This window comes from Arachis hypogaea, chromosome 16, assembly GCF_003086295.3.
Source record: "Arachis hypogaea cultivar Tifrunner chromosome 16, arahy.Tifrunner.gnm2.J5K5, whole genome shotgun sequence".
NCBI classification, from domain to species: domain Eukaryota; kingdom Viridiplantae; phylum Streptophyta; class Magnoliopsida; order Fabales; family Fabaceae; genus Arachis; species Arachis hypogaea.
In genome coordinates this window covers 28,219,836-28,243,213 of record NC_092051.1, presented here as the reverse complement: position 1 = coordinate 28,243,213, position 23,378 = coordinate 28,219,836, and the positions used below count along the sequence as shown (strand labels likewise).

The 23,378-nt window shown below is 36.0% G+C and overlaps 1 protein-coding gene and 1 long non-coding RNA gene across 2 annotated transcripts; both read right to left on the bottom strand.

Moving 5' to 3' along the window:
* Positions 1–3,863: 3,863 nt before the first annotated feature.
* Positions 3,864–4,457, bottom strand: LOC140180079 (protein MAIN-LIKE 2-like). Its single transcript, XM_072220475.1, has one exon. The coding sequence runs from the start codon at positions 4,455–4,457 to the stop codon at positions 3,864–3,866; it is 594 nt and encodes a 197-aa protein (XP_072076576.1).
* A 145-nt stretch (positions 4,458–4,602) lies between these two features.
* On the bottom strand, positions 4,603–9,968 carry LOC112758068 (uncharacterized). Its single transcript, XR_011874166.1, has 3 exons — positions 9,626–9,968; positions 5,018–5,356; positions 4,603–4,912 (listed from the first exon to the last, which is right to left on the bottom strand). It is a non-coding gene; the product is annotated as an uncharacterized lncRNA (long non-coding RNA).
* Between the last annotated feature and the right edge of the window lie 13,410 nt (positions 9,969–23,378).

Genomic DNA, 23,378 nt, shown 5'->3' with positions numbered 1-23,378 from the left:
TAATTATAAATATTGTCTCCAAAATAAAATAAACATAATCCAAAACACTCAATTTTTATCTTCATTATCTTGTAAGTTGGGTTGAGGGAAGTTGGGATTTGGAAAAAAATTACAAAAATGCCTCCTTGCCAAAAAAACACTAAGCCTGGAGTGGGGCGCCAAAACCCGCAGTTTAAGCGGTGCGAGTTAGGCGAATTTTTGCAATTTGGCGGTCTCAATTTTTTCATCCTGACCTGTCTTTTTTAACGGATTACAGGGACCAGCCCAACGAATTTAGACCCGTTTGCCACCCTCTAAATATAAGAGATTATTTAAATTTTTATTATAAAAATATTATATTATGTAAAATGTTATTAGCCTTGTAACATTATTTAATTATTTATGTTTATGTGTTTTTTCCATCTTATTCTTTGTCTATTTGACTAAGTGACTGGACATATGAAAAAATAGATATAATTGGACAAATTTAAAAATATTTTATCCTGTTAATCATCAAAATGACTCTCTCTCTTTAAAATTAAATATTAAAATTTTAAAATATGAAATTATTTAAATTTTTATTATAAAAATATTATATTATGTAAAATGTTATTAGCCTTCTAACATTATTTAATTATTTATATGTTTTTTTTTTGTCTTATCCCTTATCTATTTGAACAACCAAAAATGTACCCAAATTAAAAGATGAATAAAAATTCAACTTTTACTCGTAATCTTTAACCCAAAGGAATAAGAAGTAATGAGGGTAGCACTCTTGACTTTATAAAGAACATTTAAATTATAAATTGGAGAATATTAATACACTCCAGACAAAAAGTAGTTAGTGCAATACTCATTAAACAATAACAATCATACTCATACACAAAAAATTAACCACCATTAATCACAATATAAAAATACATACTTAGTGTTTCACAATATTTTTTATTATCCTACTATAAAAATATTTGATTATCCTACTAACTATAATTGGTTTTATTATTTTGGTACCTGATTATTTGGTTGAGAAAAATGTGTGAATTAATATGTATAAATTACATACATTAGATAATTCACGTTACCAAAATAAATAAAAATTAAAATTATATAAATGTCCTAAATTAAAATTAGTTACACGTGTTATCGTAAACATAATTATATAAATCAAATTAAATAAATTCGATTTATACTAAATATATGTAAATCGAATCAATTGAATTCAAATTACTAAGATATACAATAAATTGAATTTATTAAATTTGATTTAGGAGAACACTATACTAAATTGGATGAATAGCATCAGATTTAGGGCAAATCACTTAATTAAGCCAAGGGGAGGAGAAATTTACACAAATCAGCCAAATCAAAAACTGGTTCATGAATCAACCAGTTCGTATTTCTATATAGTTCGAATTAGCTTGATTCGAACTTCATCTCCATGTAATTCGAATCAGGGTGATTCAAACTACACACAAGCACGCAATTCTAAGTAATTCGAATTTGACTGATTCGAATTACACAAGCTATAATTCGAATTACACTGGTTCGAATTATACAGGGGCCAGACGTGTATAAATATGGTGTGAACGTTAATTGATCTCATTAGAGTAAGAAAATGGCTAGTGAGGAGAGTTTTGTAGTGTTGGTTCATCACAGAGGAGCGATTAAGAGAAAAATACGATCTGGTGTGAAGTTCACCGATAGGGATCCTCTCAGTATTTTTATGAGGCCGACGACAAGCTATGATGACCTTGTTAATTTTGTACTACAGAAACTTGGTATGCAAGGCGTGAAACGGGTTAAGAAGTTTTTCTATCGCATTCCGATCTCAATGCTGCAAGAAATCGTGAAGTATGATTGTTTCACGATCGGGAGTGATGAGGACTTACAAGTCATGTTTCATTGTCGTCGGTAGTTTCCCGAGGTTAGGACACCTGAACTGTTGGCGAAGTTCGTTGATGTGGTATCTAGCTCGGGAGGTTCGAATTGGAATACCCACACTATAGGCACGGTAGAAGATTCTAGCTCCAGACCTGTTGGTGCATCTTCGTCTGTCCCTGTGAATGAACCTCCGGTCGATCCTGTCGCCTCCCCGTCGTTCGCTGTTGATATCAACTGTGCCTATCACTTCTGCTTCCTTCATCCTACTCTACTTCTCTTTCTTTAGCAAAAGCTTCGGCCTTAGGTCGCTGTTCATAGTGAACAATCTATGCTTCTCTATCAACCTAGCCTGGAATTATTGCAGTGACTCTGTTCCGGTTCTATATGCCAGATCTCTCTATCTGCTTGGTTCATTGTAAAAAAACGCCTTTCCGAGTAAAAAAGCGTGAGCCGTTATTAAAACATTATAAATTTGATGATTCCCACCAAGAATTTGATCGCCGGGTCGTGCTAATTCCATACGAATCTTTCAGGCAAGGCTCTAAGCGAATCAACTCATTTGTGAACGAGTTTAAGGCTTTGACCGATCAATTCAAAATCCCTGATCTGACTCTAAAATAGGCCTTGGTTAGACTGACTTTGAATGGCGACGGAGATTCCAGAGGTGTCGCTGGCGAGGAACTTGTCGTTCCAGGTAGGGTTGTGGCCGTCAAAGCCTTCGCTCAGGATCTGCCATAATGGGCAGAAAGGAGAAGAGAAGCTTTTTCCTATACTATGCGTCCGCTGCTATTGATGCATCAGCTGCCATTGAATTGTTGATATCAACTGTAGTGGAGGCGGAGAGGTTGGAATAAGGGATATTGTGCCGACCTCTTTACAGTGTGCCGCACGGTTGGTTTGGACGATGCATTGCTGGATGATGTTGACGATGATGATGTGGATCCGGATATCATTGCTGATAACAGTGGCGATGATGTTGGAGCGAGTGAGCCAGCTGGGCTTGGAGGTGGTTCTAGCTCTGGCACACAGCAGTACCCTCCGCACTTTTCATCTTTGGACTTGGATGCCATGAGACAGGAGGAGGTGCCTGGGGAGCCTGCTGGATTTGGTGCTAGAGATGGCCAGGGGTCTACAGGTCTGACAGAGTTTCAGGTTGGTCAGCAGTTTCAGGATAAAGATGAGGCTGTAGTGTGAAGATGTATAGTATCCGATGCAGGGTACAGTACAAGGTGGTGAAGTCTGACTATCGTCGGTATGTTAGGAAGTGTTCTGAGTTTGGGAATGGGTGCACATGGTTGATTAGGCTAAGTCTCCGGCAGCGCAAGGGTATTTGGGAGGTAAAACGGTACAACGGACCATATACGTGTCTTGTGACGTCCATCTCTAGCGACCGCAAGAGTCTGGATTATCATGCGATCTCGGCATTCATTATGCCAATGGTTAGAGCTGATGCATCCGTCAGCATCAAGGTGCTCCTGAATGCGACGGCGGCACACTTTGGGTTCAGGCCGACGTATAGGACGGTTTGGTTGGCGAAGCAGAAGGCCGTTGCCCACATCTATGGTGATTGGGATGAGTCGTACAACGAGCTCCCGCGGTTGGTGTTAGGAGTTCAGTTGACGATGCCTGGTACTGTTGCAGTCTTTAGGACGAGTCCTGTTCCGGCAGCATGTGACCCCAAAACCAGGTCTGCTAGTTATATCAGATAAGCATGACATAACGTACGCTGATAAAATAACACACACCAATCTTCAACATAATCGATACAAAATATTACAATAACGTACGTAACCTAAGTAACAAAATCCAAAGCAGGTCCTACACATACATAACATAATAAAATAAAGCAAGCCAACATACAACACTGATGATAAATAAAAGTGATACAAATAAACAGGTCATCTAAATAGAAGAAAATGATAACAGTACCTCGAGGCCAAGGGCCGGCTGAACGTGTCATACCCAGCTGGTCTAAACCCAGGAAAGCGTCAGAAGATCCAAGACTAAAGTAGCTGTAACAGACCGGCTAGCTTCACCACATGCCTGTTAGCCACTCGGCACATGCACCGGTACAACCACGCGAGTGCTACCGACCCCCAGCTATAGCCACCCATATCCTCAAGCCTAGCCACGTAGGGTAGCCACCTAATGTGAATACGGTTGCCGGACTTGTCGGCAAACAGCTGAGTGCCTAACAGCATCATGATATATGCCCGAGCACAGCGCCTGACTGTCTCCTCGTTGGCTCTCTCAGGGCACTCTCCAAACGTCTCCTGGAACCAGCTGCAGTTCACTGCAAACTTCTGGATTTGGTTCGCAGGAGGTATCACACCAAGCAACTCCTGGAACCACACCCAAGCTGGACGGCCACCCTGGATGTATGTTTGGAAATCCGTCAAGCAACCACTGACATAACGTCCGTCGACCGGCAACCCCAACTGGTACGCCACATCCTGCAGTGTGATCGTGCACTCCCCGAACGGCATGTGGAATGTGTGCGTCTCCGGACGCCATCGCTCGACGAAAGCACTCACTAGGGGCTTATCCAATCTGAACCATCTCTCGTTCAGCCTCGCAAGATGGTATAATCCCGCCATCTGCAAGTATAGAACGTACCTCTCAGGGGTGTAATCGGTTCGGTTTGGTTTGATTTTGGACCGAAAATCAACCGAACCGACCTGATCGGTTCTACAATGATACCAACCATTCGGTTGGTTACTGTTTGAATAACCGAACCGAACCAACAACGGTTTGGTTCGGTCGATTTTTCGGTTTTTTTACACTTAATGATCAAAATTTAAGTTTTCATAAAATGAAGTTTAAAACCTTCAATAAACTAGAATAACAAGAGTATATCACATCCAAATTCAATACAAATTCAACTTAATTAAACATAAAACAAAGACAACTAAAAATGTCTAGCAAAACAACAAAAATAAACACATTTTAAATCAAAACAGTCACTTTAAAACAAAAAAAAAAATAAACAACCACCATGCTTAATCTGAATCCACACCAGACTCATCATCATCTTCTCCGGTTGGTGCAATTTCTACAAAAATAAAACAAAAAAATCAATATAGATTATAAACATAATATAGATTATAAATTATAAACATAGACCATGAAAGGAACTACACATTTTTTTTTTGCATACCTAATTCAAGTTTCTCAAACTCTTCAATAAGCTCCTCAAAATCAGTTGTCATTGGAGAAGCACGAAGCCTATTTCTAAGCTTCATTGTGAAAGAACCATGGTTCTAAATTAAGTACTGTTTAGATTGATAACTCAAAACAATGTGGAATAAATAAAACAATTGAGTAATATCATGTGTGAAGAAGGTTTTAACAAGGTTAAACTCTTTATTTATCTCTCTAGTGATAGATTACAGAGATATAATGAAGATTCCCTCGTGTTCAAGTCACTAAGTATCCATTCCCCTTCCCTTAGAGCTGGAATATGAAGATTCGTGATATAATCTTTCCAATCTATTGCCTTTACATCAAAGATCAGGGAAATTAATCCAGTAGCAAGAATATCTAATAACTTGTAATAAATTTTGAAAAAAGCAAAGATCAGGGAGACAAATTTTTAATTCAACGAACAGCAACAGCAACAAATTTTCAATTCAACGAACAGCAACAGAAACAAATTTTCAATCAGCCCAGCAACAAGAATATTTAATAAGTAATAACTTGCAACAAATTGTGAAAAAACCGAGTTACCAACCTTAGAAGACGACATTGTGAGTTGCAGGAGAAGGCTCGGACCAAGGGTTTTCTCGCCAACGAAGAGGAACTGCTCGGCCACGGAGACTGCTGGACGGCGACGAGGACTGCTGTTCGGCGATGGGGAAGAACGGCTCAAACGGAGATCGACGACGGCGAGACGATGGCGTGAAGACAGCTCTCTGCAATGCCTGTGATGGAGATCGATCGACGACGGCGCTCTTTGGCTCTCTGGCTCTCTCAAGGTCTCATTCTCTCAGGGTCTCAGGCAATCAAGCATAGAGGAGAAATATGGACCTCAGTTTACTGATGCATTGTGTTGTGGGGTTGTGACTTGTGGCTGCGCTGAGTAGGGATTGGGAGGTTAGAGGTTTGCATATTAGGTTAAAGGGAAAATGTGTAAAAACAAGCATTTCTGAACCAATATTTCGGTTCGGTTTGGTTCGGTTCGGTTTTTGCTGAGCTAACCGAAAACCGAATCGAACTGATCGGTTTAATTCAAAAAAACCAAAAAAATCGGTTTTTTCGGTTTTCCATTCGGTTGTTGTAAACTTCGATTCGATTTTGCGATAAATTTTGGTCCGGTTTGATAACTTATACCCCTAGTACCTCTCGTCGAGTCGCATGCCCTGCTGCTGTCGCATGCTCGAGATGCATCGCTGGGGTTGCACATATGATGGACCAGATAATTAAAACCACTTCCAAAACCACTAACAGAAACCACTAACAACAAACCACTAACAAAAACCGCTAACAAAAACAACTAACATAAACCACTAATATAAACCACTTGCAAAACCACTAACATAAACCACTAACAAAACCACTAACGAAACCACTAAAATAAACCACTTGCAAAACCACTAACATAAATCACTTGCAAAACCACTATCAAAACTACTAACAAAACCGCTAACATAAACCACCAACAAAACCACTAACAAAACCACTAAAATAAACCACTTGTAAAACCACTAACATAAACCACTAACAAAACCACTAGCATAAACCACCAACAAAACCACTAACATAATCACTAACAAAATCGCATACATTGTCACTAACAAAACATAAAAAATCAGCCACATAAAATGTTACCAACGTCACTTACCACCAAAACCACTAACATAACGTATATAAACAAACGAATAAGTTACTTAATCCTACTTTAAAAAAAAATTCCGTACTAACCTCGTCGTTGATGACCCCGACTATATGAGCAACTCCATCCAAACGATATAGTCTGTCTGGATCGTCTCCCATGGGCTGAATATCCTGCTCGAGCCTTTGTTGGAGCGAATCTGGGTCGTTTTCTCTGGGATTTGGTGGGGTATGAGAATGGAAAAGTGGTTCGAATGAGGTTGGTTCGAACTCCTTTTATAGCCGAATCAAGATTAATTCAAAATACCCCAATTCGAATTACTACTAGAGCCAAAAAATGAGTAATCCGAATTAGCCAAATTCGAATTACTTAGAGTTTCGTGCTTGGGTGTAATTCGAATCACTCTGATTCGAATTACTTTGTGTGTAATTCAAACTATATAGATTTGTCCATTAGTTTATTTATGAACCAATTTTTGATTTGGCTGATTTGTGTAAATTTCTCCTCCCCTTGACTTAATTAAGTGATTTGCCCTCAGATTTATATATATCATGTTAACGGCTTGTAGTATTGGGTCTTACTACACTTTATTGAGTATTTTAATGAATATTCTGATCATATTACACATTCTAAAACAAAGATTAATAACTAAATATTTCTTGTCAAAAAATATTTTAAAAACTCTTATTAAAGTTATTCGAGAAAACAAACTGAAGGTTTTATAATAATAATAATAATAATAATAATAATAATAATAATAATAATAATAATAGCATTAAAATTTTGAATCAACTTACATTTGTTAATATTGCAATAAGATTTTTTATGTTGATAAATTTAAGAAGTGTTTTTCATGTAATTATTGGCTGAATTTGTTAATAAGGTACTTATTAGTATTAAGGTGTTTAAAATAAAAATATTTTTAAAAAATTTATAATTTTAAAATATTAATAATATATAAGATAATTCAAGTTGATAAAATTAAATAGAGTTCAAAATTTTAAAATATTATAATATATAGGATAACGTTGATAAAATAAATTGAATTTAAAATTTTAAAAATTTTAATGAAATTTTAAAAATTATTTATTGTTCTATTTTAAATATTATTAAAATTTTTAAAACTTTGAATTTTATTTTATCAACGTGAATTATTTTATATATTATGAATATTTTAAAATTTTTATTTTTTAATTTTTTTTTATTTTAAACAACTTAATACTAATAAGTACCTTATTAACAAATTCAGTCAATAATTACATGAAAAACACTTCTTAAGTTTATCAACATAAAATATCTTGGTGCAATATTAACAAATTTAAGTTGATTCAAATAATAATAATAATAATAATAATAATAATAATAATTATTGTAACACCCTAACTTTTAGCACGTCATGATCGTACCAAAATTAAGGCGTTACGGACCTGATTTCCTTTATTATAAATTTACTATTGAGCCTTTACGTCGATATCGCGTTTCCGTTTTTAAGAAAATTTCAGAAAAAAATAGATTTTAGTATTAAAATCACATAACAAAAGATTTTCAAATAATAACAATCACATAATTACTAATAATAATAGAGGTTATACGATTAAATTCAATGTAAAACTCAAATACAATACCTATCCCTCTGGATAAAATAAAAACCCTAAAGCAACAAGGACGAGGGAACTCTATAAAAACAACAGGAATCACAAGTAAATCTACGAATCGTCTGCAGCTTCTTACTGAATCTCTGAACCTGTGTCACTGAAAGGGTGGAAGATTTGGGGTGAGAACAAACCACATGTTCTCAGTAGGGAATGGGAATGCCGTAAAAGTAATGAATTTAATGCAAATAATTAACTTACTTAGTAAAACTATTTTGTTAAACTTTTGAAAATACTTTTATTTCTACTTTAGATAAATAATTACTTTTCTTTAAATTTCTAAACTCAAAACAAATTTTAAATATAAAACTGGTCACATTTTCTGTCTCTCAGCCACATAGTTAATCCTCAGTCAAATGTCAACTCGTAATCACTTTAATACACTCACAAACAAGTAGCGCAAGCAAGAGATTCAATTCAATGTACAAGCAAGTCACAACAAGACAAACAATACAATCACAAAGTAGTAAGACAAGCAAGCGCAATCAAATGCAAATGTGCAAACAACATGATGCATGTCTATCCCTAACGCAGGCCATGAGCTCATGTGTCGGTTGCCTACCCGCTCCCGACATTACCCGGGCACAAGTCCCAGATATGACTTTCCAGATGCATCAGTGTGCTTATAAGTCGTACGGCTAGGCCGCATCAGTGTGACTTTCCAAATCAATAAGCGTACATCTGAAAAACAGTTCTCAGTGTGTGGGCGTCCCCACTTTACATTTGGCACTAAGGCCCAAACAATGTCACATCTGCTCTCCTGTGGCAGACACTTCATTAATTAATATATTCTTAAATCCTTATTCTCTGCTCTCCTGTGGCAGAGATTCCTTTTCTTAAAAAAACCAAGCTCAAAACAACACTTAGAACAAAATCCTTCCTTACAAAACTGGATTTAAAACATTATGTTTTTCTTAATAAATCTAGTTTTAAAAATAGAATACACCTTTTTCTCAACTAAATAAATCTCAAATAATTTAATTTTTCAAAACCAAATCTTTTTAAAATAACTTTTCAAATAAACCTCAGATTTTTATAAAATTTCGACAGCACTTCCCCTAAAACTCGGGGTTAGCCACCCTTTTTCGGGTCCCAACTGAACCATTTTCAACCTCTTTTCAATCAAGAAATCAAATACATATTCATCAAAATTCAGTCACAAACACAACTTAAACTCATCATTCAGTCATTTCAAACAATCATAAATTATTTACAAATACTCACTAGACTTCTATGGCATTCATAGTTTAAAAACAGTTAATTTCAAAATAAAATCCCCTACCTCCGTATGAAATCAAAATCCTCAAAAGTTTTGGAGAAACTTTTGACCGAGCTGCTGAAAAGAAAAATGTCAGAAATCATCTGTGTCTCCTAAAACTCCAGTTGGCCGAACTCAAGGGGAAGAGGAGCTACGTCACCGTCAACTTTTACCAAACAAAAATAACGCTAACGTGCAGAAGAGAATGATACGGACACTTTTATCGGATTAGATTTTTTATTGGAATTACGGATCGCAAGTAATCGAAGTTGAAAACTCACGGTTCCATGGTTTCGTTCTCTTCTCTCTCTCACGGTGTTTCTCTCTCTTTTTTTTCTTTCGTTCATTCGGTGATATGAAAGAGATGAATGTGATTAAAGGCTAAGGGTATTGAATGAGAATTTTGTGATACTAAAACTCATTAGGTGTCAAAATGTTATCTATATACAAGCCACGTTTCCTTTCTTTTTGTTTCTTAATTAACTTGTTCATGATTTAAAAGAAAGAATGGATTAGTGCTGAAGCTTTTATTAAGAAAAGGGTTAGGTGTCATGAAAAAGGACATACCTCATTGGTTTTATATATATATATATATATATATATATATATATATTAGTAAGTATAGTAAGCATAGTAAGTATAATAAGCATAGTAAATCATATTTTATTTCTTTCTTTGTTCTCTTAATGGCTTCGGCCATTCTTTTTTTTTTCTTAAACTTTAATAAAATAATAATAATAATATAATAATAACAATTATAAAAGTATATTTAAATATTTTGTCTATTAAAATAGTTTCTAATAAATATTTTAAACTAATAGAATAAGTCATAATTAAATTAAATTTTAATAATCATAAAATTTTATTTAATTATTTTTGTTAGAAATAATTTTTTTAAAAAACAAAACTCAACAAATATAATAACTCATAAATAACTAATTATTTAATTTTTTAAAACCTGGAATCTTACAATAATAATAATAATAATAATAATAATAATAATAATAATAATAATAATAATAATAATAATAATAATAATACCTTCAATTTTTTTTTTCTAGAATAACCTTAATAAGAGTTGTTAAAAGACTTTTGAACAAGAAACATTTAACTATTAATCTTTGTTTTGGAATGTGTGATATGACCAGAATGTTCATCAAAATTTTCAACGAGGTATAGTAGGACCCAATACCACAAGCCGTCAATATGATATATATAAATCGAATGTTATTCATTCGATTTTGTATAGTACCTTACTAAATCAAATTTAATGAATTCGATTTACTGTGTATCTTAGTACATGTATTTGGTGTAAATCGAGTTTATTTGATTCGATTTATATAATTATGTTTAGAATAAGATGTATAACTAATTTTAGTTTAAGACATCTGCATAATTTTAATTCCATTTGTTTTAATAACATGAATTATTTCAAATACACGACAGCTGATTCAATGGTTATTTTTGTGTGCAGATAATATATTTGAAATACACCATCTCTATCTATTTATCTATATAAACACTATAAGAAAAAGCAATATTTGTAACAAAAAAATTGTTACAAAAAACTGGAATTTTGAAACAAAAGGAATTTGTAACGAAAAAATGGTTGTTACAGTATGTCCCGTTACAAAAAGTTTTTATAACAAAAAATGAAACTGTTATAATTCAAAACAATATTTTGTAACAAATTTTTTTGATACAAAAATAAAAATTCGTTACAAAAGTGATAACAAAATTTGATCTTCAAAATATTTTGTGACAATATATTTTCTCTTATCATAAAATTTTGTTACAAAATATAACTTGATTTTGTAACATTTTATTTTCTTTAGTTACAAAAACACAATATTTATTTTGTAACAATATTTTTTAATACAATTACATACATAATTTATCAAATTAATTTTTTAATTAATTGATATATTAACTATTTTACTGAGCAAGTCAACATTTATATAATATGTAAAAACATAGATAATTAAAACATACTTCATTTAACTAAAATTTTTTTAAACAAAATAACATTAATGTCTACATTGATCAATTCTACAAGTTATATTTCTTACACAAGTTCAACCAAAAGTTAAAAGTCTAATATATATTAGTGTCTCTATGAATAAAAATATTCTTGAGTCCTTTAGGTAGCATGTTGTCACAATTTTAACACTCCTGTAAATAAAAAAATCGAAACAAAAAATTAGAAATAAGATATAACACCAATTACAATTTTTTTCACTAACTTTTATTGAAAATCTTTAGAAAAATTTTGGCAGAACCTCCCTTAAAACTTGGATCTTTCCACCGTCAACGGTTCCATCAATAACCAATGCATTACTTATTTCTCAGCCAATACACAACCAAATTTATCAAATCAAATAATAGGACATTTGTCATTTATCAACCATGACACAAGTAAAATGTAATAAATAGATCCATATACAATTAAACTATACTAATAATATATGAATCATCTATGAATATGTATTAAAACCATAAGCAATTTTAGGGGCACCTTTAATTGTCTAGTTTCTTTCATTGTCAAAGCGCGTCATGAAAGAGTTCACAACGGCTTGTTGAGCTTCCAATTGAGTTTTCACTCAAGCTAATAATGTTACCAACAGTGAAAAAATGATAGTTTCTTTGCTCACAAGCCTCACTTCTCTATATCCAACAAAAAGGCAAAAAATGTCTAAAGATAACATCAAGAAATGTGAAAGACTGAATTTTATTTACTAAAACTGAAAATGATAGTTATGACTATGATTATACTACTGAGTACTTAATAGAATAAAGTGATGTATGATGTATCTGTGTTCATTATTTATGTAACAAGCAATAAACCAACCATATAAATTAAAGGCAAAGAAGGGGAAAAACTTGACTTACCAACCAGTGATGCAAGAAGAACGGATACCTATGATGGACTAGCAAGTATGGCCTTCCACCAGTAATAGAGATTACCAAACTCTTGAATAACAACAAAAATTAAAACAGAATTAGAATATTAGATATTCACATTTGTGCATGCTCCAATTAAAACTTCTTGATACACTGATGCAGTAAAAAGGAGAAAAAAATTTAAATTAAACATAAAACAAATAAAAAAATAATTGTCATTATCCCTTTTTAATTAAAAGAGCCGGAGAGGCATCACAGAACTCACAAGAAAGAAAAATAAAACATATACAGAATTGAAAAAAGAACATTATTTTATATATGTTCAGCAACATAATAATTAGTTTCTTGAATTTCTCAAACTTCTAGCATCAATTCAAAACCTAGTAATACAAGTCATTTTGAGTTTATAAAAGTTCCATGAATATAACCATACTTATGAAACTAATTAGACTCGTTACACTAGACCAAAAAAAATTATATTTAAGACATTTAAAATTAAGTGATAAAACTAAATAAACCATATGGAGCCATATTCAACAGCCATAAAGGACAATTTATCTTAGCCACAACATGATAGTGCAATCTCGGAAGAATCCTGACAACAAAGGACCAAATTTGTCTTAGCCACAATCTGACAGTGCATTATATAAAATTTCGCATATAGTGTTTTTCACCTATGACATACAAGAGTTGGATCAATTACTTACAAATAAATTCACTAACTCAAGGTATTTGTCCAAATTCAATTGTATAGATATATGCACAATTTTTCTTTCTATTTTTTTAAAGAGGGAATGGTTATTTTGTCAAACCCTAATTAACTCCAAGAAAAACATAATTCATCAACCAGTTGAAAAAAAACATATGGATACAGTAGTGATAACTTAAAATTACTAGAGGCTTTCATGCGAAAACGCTTACCGTACTCAAGGAGTAATGACTGGACCAAGTAGCGGCAGCAGCGGTGGTGGTTGTGGCAGCCACGTCGACTTTCCCGGTGGCCAGGAATGGTCACGAGACTTCATCCTCCTCCGACAGCGCAGTGATGCAACGGCAGCTCCAATGACGACGTCGGAATAGCGACGGCAAGCTCGGCAGTGACCAAGGACGCGGTGCTACACTGCGACAACCATGGTAGCAGCGGCGTCGCATCAGCAGGCTTCTCTTCACGGCGAACCAGCTGCGGTCGGAAGTGGGTGGCTCGACAGCGGTGAGGCAGAACGGTGGCAGTCCACTCGCACGTCCTCTTCTACCTCTCGGCGACGGTGACGCGACGGTTTTCCTCTCCTCTAACATCTCCTCTCTCTCCTCGTCGGTTCTGTGCGACACGACGGCGGCGGCAAGGAGCGCGGCGGCATGAGCACCACGGCGCACTCCCTCTCCTCTCCTCGCGTGACCCACTTCTCCCTCGGTTCTCTCTTCCTCTCCGCGCTCCCTTTCTTTCTTTCCTTCTTTCTTTTCTTTCTCCGCTTCTGCGTGTGTGTGTACACTTGAGCGGAGTGTTGTGAGGGAGTGTAAGCGGCGCTATGTGTATGAGGAGAGTGTAAGCTGGGAGTGATGTTAGAAATTAGGGTTGGGATTTTAGGTAAAAATAGGTATAAGGGTAATTTGATCCTTTCTAATAAAAATAGAGATAGCATATAATTGAAACCAATTTTAATTTAATAAAATTATCTTTAAAAAAATATTATTTAATTATAATTTTATAAATTAATTTTAAAAAAATATTATTTAATTAAATTATTAAAATTTTAAATTTTAAATAAAAAATATCCAAATATTTATAAAAATTATATGAATTCTAATTAATTTTAAATTTAAAATCTGATCACTTTGATTTAATTATTTTTTGGTAAATAATCATTTAAAAATAAAATCATGAATAACTATAATAAAAGACAAATAATTTATTATTTATTTTCTAACAATTGGAGATCTTACAAATTTAATGATGAATGTTCGGTTATGGTGGGTTTAGGACTAGTAGAGAAAGAAAAAAAAAGTCAAAGCTCTATATTTTATTCTTCAGAGAGTTTTTCAAAAATTTGTTTAAGTGTAAAATTATGTTAAATTTTAGAGCGATAATAAAACAAAAAATAATATTTGTTATAAATTTATTTTAAATAAGAGAAGGAGTGTGACCCAGCGAGCTAGCGATGACGGTTGTGCCTTCTATAATGAGATGGTGATCTTGAGTGTGAGAGGTGGAGCCGTGGAGGTAGCGAGAGTGGACGAGGACAGTGAATAGCAGAATGAAGAGTGAAGTGAGGGTTAGAATTAGAAGTTTTACTTTTTACATTTTTTTTAAATTTTAACTATTTTTATTTGTTTTTAACAATTAATTTATTTTAATTTAAAAATTAATTTCTAGTCAATATTTAAGACTTGATTATTAGTAAAAATTATATATTAATTTTATAAAAAATATAAAATAATATATACCATTTTTAAAAATTAATCATTTAATCTTTAATTTTTATAAAAAATAATTAATTAATTAATATAAATAATATTTAAAAAATAAATTTTTGAAACAAAATAAAATTATTTTAAAGATTTTAACATTTTAAAATATTTTTTTTAGTTACGAAAATTCTTATATTTTGTGACAAACAAATAACTTGTTACAAATATTATTGAATTTTGTGACAAATTAATTTTTTGTTACAAAATGATTGGAGTTTTTCAAACAAATGAATATTTTGTTACAAAATATTTTGAACTTTTGCAACAATTTCATTTTTTGATACAAAATATTATAAAATTTTGCAACAAAATACCGATTCGTTACAAAAGCCAATATAATTTGTAACAAAAAATTAAATCATTACAAAATATCAAAACTTTTTGTAACAAATTGTATTGTTGTTACAAAATATTATTATTATGTAACAATCACTAATTTTTGTTACAAAAAAATAATTATTTGTAACAATTTTAAATTTGTTACAAAGTTTTTGTTACAAATGTTCTATTTTCTTGTAGTGAAAAGAGGAATCAATCGCATTATATAATTAGAAAAATAATAATGAAATCAATTTGTATTTTTAATTATAAAAAAATGAATTAGATATGTAATCGAGAATCAATAAGAATCAATAATAGGTATGTACATTTGAAGAGGCACTACAAAAAATTTGACGAATACCGTCGAATTTATCAACGGATTTACCAAAAAATAATCTCCGGTAATTTATTTGCCGTCAAATTTAGTGGCGAAACAAATCCGATGGTATAAATCTCGTCGGTAATTGTTTACCGACGGATTATTTTGTCCACTGCTAATTACCGGTAGATATAAACTTAACTCTGGTACTTGTCTCCGTCGGATTTTTCCTTCGGTAAATCCGACAGTAATATATATTAATTATTAAATTAATAGTTACCGACGGATTTAACCGATGATAAATTTGCCGGTAAACTTAAATTTTTAATTTTTTTTAAATTTGTTTGTAACTTCAGTATATAATTTTAAATATTTAAATTTAATAATTTCTAAACTAACAAAATTCAAAGTTTTATAATTTCTTAAGTCGTAAGACAGAACGTAAACGTGACTCATAAAATATAAAAAATTAAAAATTTTAAAAATTTTGAGGATACAAATTCACAAGTCAAAAGTTACAACACAAAAGTTAAATTCACAGTTCAATCACAAATTAAAATACAAATTCACAAGTCATATCTGACAAGTTTCTTGGCAAGTTTCTTCACTAATTTCTTATTTTTGTTAAGCTTCTTCAATGCTTTAACATCCATCCAATCTTATCCTATTTTCTCTACCCGCAAATAATAAGTTCAATCAACATAACAAATATGGAAATGATTACAAACAAACAACACCCTAAAACACAACCAAAATATCGCTTCCATCAAATCATAAAATGTCATTGCTCCCCTTTTCATTTCAAGACACTACTTTCATACAACGAAATGGATAGCATTGCATCCGCAAAGTCATTCAAGTCGAGCAGCTCATTTACACACTTCAAATCCCAGATTGTTAATGACACCAGGACATCGTGTAAGACCCGGTTAATTAACGGCTAATTAACCCATATATGAGAATTTATTCTAGAAAGCCAAAAATGATATTTTTATGGCTTAATATGATAGAGGAAATTGAGACGAGAATTTCGGTACCAATTTTATAGAATTCGGACCAAGATTGGACCGAACGGGCCAAACCGGGCCAACCGGACCCAAAGTGGGCCCTTGGCCCAACATAACTAAACCAAAACCCTAGTTTTCAGCACTCTCTCTCCTCACAACACACTCAAACCCGCTGAAATTGAAGAGAGGGGAGGAAGAACACTCTCTCAAGTTCTTTCTCTCACTTGATCTTCAAACCACCATAACTTTTGATCTAGAGCTCCGATTGCCGCTCCGTTTGCGGCCACGCGTTCACCGCGGAGAGCTCTACAAAACCCATACAACTAATCTTGAGGTAAGCCACGTGTTTCTGTTCGAAATTCCAGCCCTTATTTTCGAGTTTCATGGGTAAAATGTTGAGATTTTGGGTTCTTTGATGTTATAGGACCCAACTCTCTTGAAGGAGAAGGTTAATCTTGTCTCCTTGGACCTTGGGTGTGGTAAGATTCTCAACCCTAGTGTGATTTTGTTGTTCTATGATGTTTGGGTTTTGAGATGTTGTGTATGGGTATGATGGTTGTGGCTTAGGTTGTGTATATGTGAATATTGGAGCTTGATTGGTGACTTTGAAAAGTTTGGAAAGGGTTTGGTGGTGAAAAATCTGTTCTTGGAGGTGTTGAGGCCTTGAGAGCTTGTGGATAAGTGGTTTGGAAGTGCTCCGGGGGAGCTTGGGAAAATCGGCTAAGGTATGGTTTCGGTTTCCCGTATCTAATATGTAATGTGGTAGGAAATACTTAGGCTAGAGGCCCTAAGATAGGCATTGAATTGTTGATGTTGTTGAATGATTGAGATATATGACGTGGTCATATATGTGATGATGATTATTAAGGCCTTAGTGGTATGATGTATGAGAAATATGCATGTTGTGATATATACTTGATGATTGGTTATGGTTGAATTGTGGGTTGAACCATGTTGATGGTGAGTATGATGTTGATTGTGTACAATAATAATTTATTGGAATTGGTGTTGTTGAGAATTGGCATGAGGAATAGTATATGATATGTCAATGTGTTTGAGTTTGAGCCACTTGGGTGAAGTGGGGTAAAATGATGAGATAGTGATTTTGGTAATTTGTGGTAATGTGTGTCAATGTGTGAGTTGAGGAGGCTTGATGTTGAATTTGATATATTTTGATTGATTTCAAAGAAAAGGGATGAACTTGGCATGTTTTGATTGGTTTTGAAAAGAGTTGGAAATGGCTTGTTTTGAAATTGGCACTTTGTGGTTTTGTATGAAAAAATGGTTTTTGGGCACACTTTGGCGGGACATAACTTGGACTACGGATCTCCGTTTTGTACCAAATCTGTTTAGAAATGAAATTGGATCCGGGATGTCCATGCCGTTCAAAGAACGGGTGAAAAACGATTTAAAATGAGGAAGTTATGTCCGTTGGAAGATTGGGGTTTAAATCTGTGAATTCTGCAGCTTTTAACTTAGAAAATTTTTAGCAGAATGACCCCTTGCGCGTGGGCGCACCTGGCGCGTACGCGCCGATCTTCCAGAAAGCGCCATCCACGCGTGCACGTGATGTGCGCGGGCGCGCCGATTGTGCTGCACCCAATGCCCAGCCATTTTCCAGAGAGTTATGCCAGAACTTTGCCAGTGTTGTGCCTAGGGCACGAGAACACCCACGCGTACGCGTGGTTGGCGCGTGCGCGTCGATTGGCAAATCTTTAATCCACGCGTTAGCGTGCATGACGCTTGCGCGTCGATGAGTTTTTGAGGCCATCCACGCGTGCGCGTGGAGTGCGCGTACGCGTGGCCCTGTTTTCATCCCAAAGTTGATTTTTGAGTTTTAAAAGCCAAATCTCATACTTCTAAGCCTCCGATCTCACCATTTATGTCTTAAATCATTATGACATGCCTAGCTATTAAAAAGGGGCTAGTGAATGAGGTAACTTGCGAGTGAAGCAAGGGAAAAATGAATGATCAATGAGGATCAAGATGATTATGTGAGATGCGGAGGATGGTGGTGGAAGTGCTTGTTAAGCCATGGGCCGAAAGGCTATAATTGTTAATGAAACGGCTGGTTATGGATTTAACCGTGAGCCGGAAAGGCTGTGTATAATATGAATATTGGCTGGTTCTGGACTGAACCGTGAGCCGGATGGCTGATATGGATGTTGATCCATGGATGAGAATTCATGCATGCTTATGCTGAATTATTGATAATTGAGATTTGCACTTCCACTATCAGAGGCACGAGATCCCTGGGAGGAAGCAGTGGCTAGCCACCACGTGCTCCAGGTGGAGGCTCGAGACTCTGTTGACCCTATGTCGTAAGTGTGGCCGGGCACTGTGAAAGACCCGGATGAGCTCGCCCCCGAAATATTCACCAGTGAGGGTGATGGATATGGATCATGTTTATGATCAAGTTTATAACGAGTATAACTCGAGTTGGGGATGCGCGACAGAGGGACAGTCCAATGGTTAGCTACCAGGACTTGTCGGGTTGGCTCTATAACCGACAGATGATATCATCAGCCACTAGGGACAGGCATTCATCATATGCATACTATGTGAATTGTTTGAGATTGCCTATTTGACTGCATATTACTTGCTAATTGTCTAAATGTCTTAACTGCTCCTATTTGTATATTCCTTGTCTGATATAACTGTGTTTGCTATAATATACTCCTGCTGGTGGTTGGGAGGTTTGAAGGAATCGGAAAGGGAAGTATTAGTTAGACTGAAGAATCTTTAGTCAGATACCCTTATATGGTTTAGCTTGTTTATAAGCTTTGATATTATCTGGAGGAAGTTCTAGGATTGCCTTTGGCTTTCCTCTATTATTATGTATTATATATGTGGAAGCTGTTACCGTGCTGGGGACCTCTGGTTCTCACCCATGCGGATTTTGTGGTTTTCAGATGCAGGACGCGAGGCTTCTCGTTGAGGCATGCTGGAGACTTCTGGATTAGCGAAGATCCTTTGTTCTTGGGACTCTGTTTTGGTTTATATATCTTGTTTAGATACTTTTATCTCCATTAAATAATACAAACTGTGATGACTCCTTCTAGAGGAGATTTTGGAGAATAGGTTGTATGTATTTGTGTCCCTTTGGGTTTCCTTTGGGGTTTCCTTATTTTATTATATATATATATATATTATTATGCTCGGACCGGTTATCTTCGCAGCCGGATTTTGAGTCTTGATATTCCCGTTTTTGACACTCTTTATATATATGATCTTGCGTTAGCTTATCCTTTGCTCGTTACGTTATCGATCGGAGTGTTGCGCGTTCGAGTTATGGTTTTTGTTTACCCCTTTTTCTACAAAGGCTCCTAGTTATAATCAATTATTCATACTACTATACGTACTAAATTTTTGTTTTAGAGGTCGTAATACCTTGCCATCTCTGAATTATGACTTAAGCATAAGACTCTGTATGGTAGGGTGTTACATTATGGTATCAGAGCAGTTCGTTCCTGTAGAGCCTGGGGAATGGACTGACTATGCTTCTGTGCATTCTCTGTATGTGTGTTATGTGCTGTTAGTATATCTACTTGATATAGTTGGCATAAACGTTCATGAGCATGCATTTGGGACTTTAAAGTACTAAACTTCCGATATTGAGACTGATCAACTTAATATCGATTGTTTGGTGTGTATAGGAACCAGATGGCGCCTCGTGGACGCGGTAGAGGCCGTGGGAGAGGTCGTACTAATGCTCGTGCGCCGGACACTAACCCTAATGACCCGTTGAACTTTATGACTGCGTTGGAGAATATGGCTGCTGCTATGCAAGCCACTGCTGAGGCTCTTGGTCAACAGATGAACAACCATGGTAATGACGGAGGTGGAGTTCAAGGCCCGATGACACTGGCGAACTTTTTGAAGGTTAATCCACCTAAGTTCAAGGGAACTACTAGCCCGACTGAGGCCGATACATGGTTTCAGGCTATAGAGCGAGCACTGCAAGCACAAGTGGTACCTGAAGGACAGCGTGTCGAGTTCGCTACCTATATGCTCACAGGTGAAGCGTCGCATTGGTGGCAAGGTATCCGTCGTCTTCTGCAGCAGGGTGATGATTATATCACCTGGGATGTCTTCCAAGAGGAGTTCTATAAGAAGTACTTTCCGACTTCTGCTAGGACGGCCAAGGAGCTTGAATTGTTGCAGCTGAAGCAGGGTACTATGTCCGTATCTGAGTATACTGACAAGTTTGAGGAGTTGTTCAGATTCTCTCGTATGTGTCAAGGGACTCCGGTGGAATATGAGGAATGGAAGTGTGTTAAGTACGAGGGAGGACTCCGGAGTGATATTTTCGGTTCGGTGGGGCCAATGGAGATTAGGACTTTCTCCGAATTGGTGAACAAGTGTAGGGTTGCTGAAGAGTGTGTGAAGAGGGCAGCCGCTGAGAAAGGAAGTCACAAAGGATCATTTCCACAGAACCGAGGGAAGAGCTTTGCACCTAGAGGTCTGTCTTTCAAGAGGGGAGGTTCTTTTAGGAGGCCCAACAACAACTACTCCCAAGGGAAAAGGTTTGGGAAGCAGCCTCAGAATGATCAAGCTTGTACTAGGTGTGGGAGTCACCATCCGGGAGTACCATGCAAGGCCGTATGGGGTTTGTGCTACAATTACGGAAAGGCGGGGCATAAAGCCGCAAGTTGTCCAGAGAAGCAAAAGCAAGGTGCTGGGAAAGCACAACAGACGGGTCGGGTGTTCACCACCTCAGCTGTGGGTGCAGAGGGATCCGAGACACTCATTCGAGGTAACTGTGAAATGGCTGGTCAAACTTTAAATGCTTTATTTGATTCGGGAGCATCGCATTCATTCGTTGCATTTGAGAAAGCCCATGAGTTAGGGTTGAAGATCGTAACCTTAGGTTATGACTTAAAAGTGTATAATGCTACCCATGAAGCTATGGTAACTAGACTAGGATGCCCGAAAGTTTCGTTTAAGTTCAAGCAGCGTGATTTTGTCCATAATCTAATCTGCTTACCGATGATCGGTCTTGATCTTATCTTGGGATTGGACTGGTTATCCGAAAACCATGTCCTGCTTGATTGTTCTACCAAGTCGGTGTACTTTATGCCGGAGGATACAGAAGGGCCGGTTGTGGTGAATAATTATTACTTGAATTCAATGATGATGAACTGTTCTGGAACCGAATGTCAGGGTATCCTGTTGTTAACCGTGGGTGTTTCGGGTGATGATCAAAGGTTGGATCAGATTCCGGTAGTGTGTGAGTTTCCGGAAGTGTTTCCCGATGATATTGAGGAATTTCCACCTAACCGAGAGGTCGAGTTTGCTATTGAATTGGTGCCTGGGGCGGGACCAATCTCAAGTGCTCCTTATAGGATGTCACCGTTAGAGATGGCCGAGCTAAAGTCTCAGTTAGAGGAATTGTTGGGTAAGAACTTTATCCGACCAAGTGTTTCCCCGTGGGGAGCTCCAGTGTTACTGGTAAAGAAGAAAGATGGAAGTATGCGACTCTGTGTGGATTACAGGCAGCTGAACAAGGTCACCATAAAGAATAAGTACCCATTGCCGAGGATTGATGATCTCATGGATCAGTTACAAGGAGCTGGGGTTTTCTCTAAGATTGATTTGCGATCCGGTTATCACCAGATAAGGGTGAGGGGTGAGGATATCCCTAAGACCGCTTTCAGGACTCGTTATGGTCATTACGAGTACACTGTAATGTCCTTTGGGTTGACGAACGCTCCTGCAGTATTCATGGATTACATGAATAGAGTATTCCGTCCGTTTTTGGATAAATTCATTGTTGTCTTCATTGACGACATACTGATTTACTCCAAGACTGAAGAAGAGCATGCGGAACACCTGAGGACCGTGTTGCAGATTCTAAAGGAGAAGAAACTCTATGCGAAACTGTCTAAGTGTGAGTTTTGGAAGGATAAGGTGAAGTTTTTGGGTCACGTGGTGAGTAAGAAGGGAATAGCCGTAGATCCAACCAAGGTAGAAGCTGTGATGGATTGGAAGCAACCAACCACAGTAACTGAGATAAGGAGTTTTCTGGGTTTAGCTGGCTATTACCGAAGGTTCATCAAAGGCTTTTCGCAATTAGCTTTGCCGTTGACAAAGTTAACTCGCAAAGACACTCCGTTTGTTTGGACTCCTGAGTGCGAGGAGAGCTTTCAGACATTGAAGAAAAAGTTGACCACTGCACCTGTGTTAGTGTTACCTGAGCCGAACGAGCCTTTTGAGGTGTACTGTGATGCATCGTTAAAGGGCCTAGGGTGCGTGCTGATGCAGCACCATAATGTGGTGGCGTATGCCTCACGACAGTTGAGACCTCATGAAGTTAGTTACCCTACGCACGATTTGGAACTCGCTGCGGTTGTGTTTGCCTTGAAGGTGTGGAGGCATTATCTCTATGGGGTTAAGTTCCAAGTTTTCTCTGATCATAAGAGCTTGAAGTATCTCTTTGATCAGAAAGAGCTTAATATGAGGCAGAGAAGGTGGATGGAATTGTTGAAGGACTACGACTTTGAGTTAAATTACCATCCTGGAAAGGTGAATATAGTGGCGGATGCGTTAAGTCGAAAGTCGTTATATGCGTCTTGGATGATGCTTCAAGAGGAGAAGTTGCTCAAGGGATTCGAGAGTCTAAAAATTGGTGCTCGAGAAGTATCTGGAACATTGTGTTTGAGCCGATTAGAAATCTCGAGCGACTTTAAGTCCGAACTCCTAAAGGCTCATGAAAATGATGAAGCGTTATGGAAGGTGTTACCGGCTATCGAGCAAGGAAAAC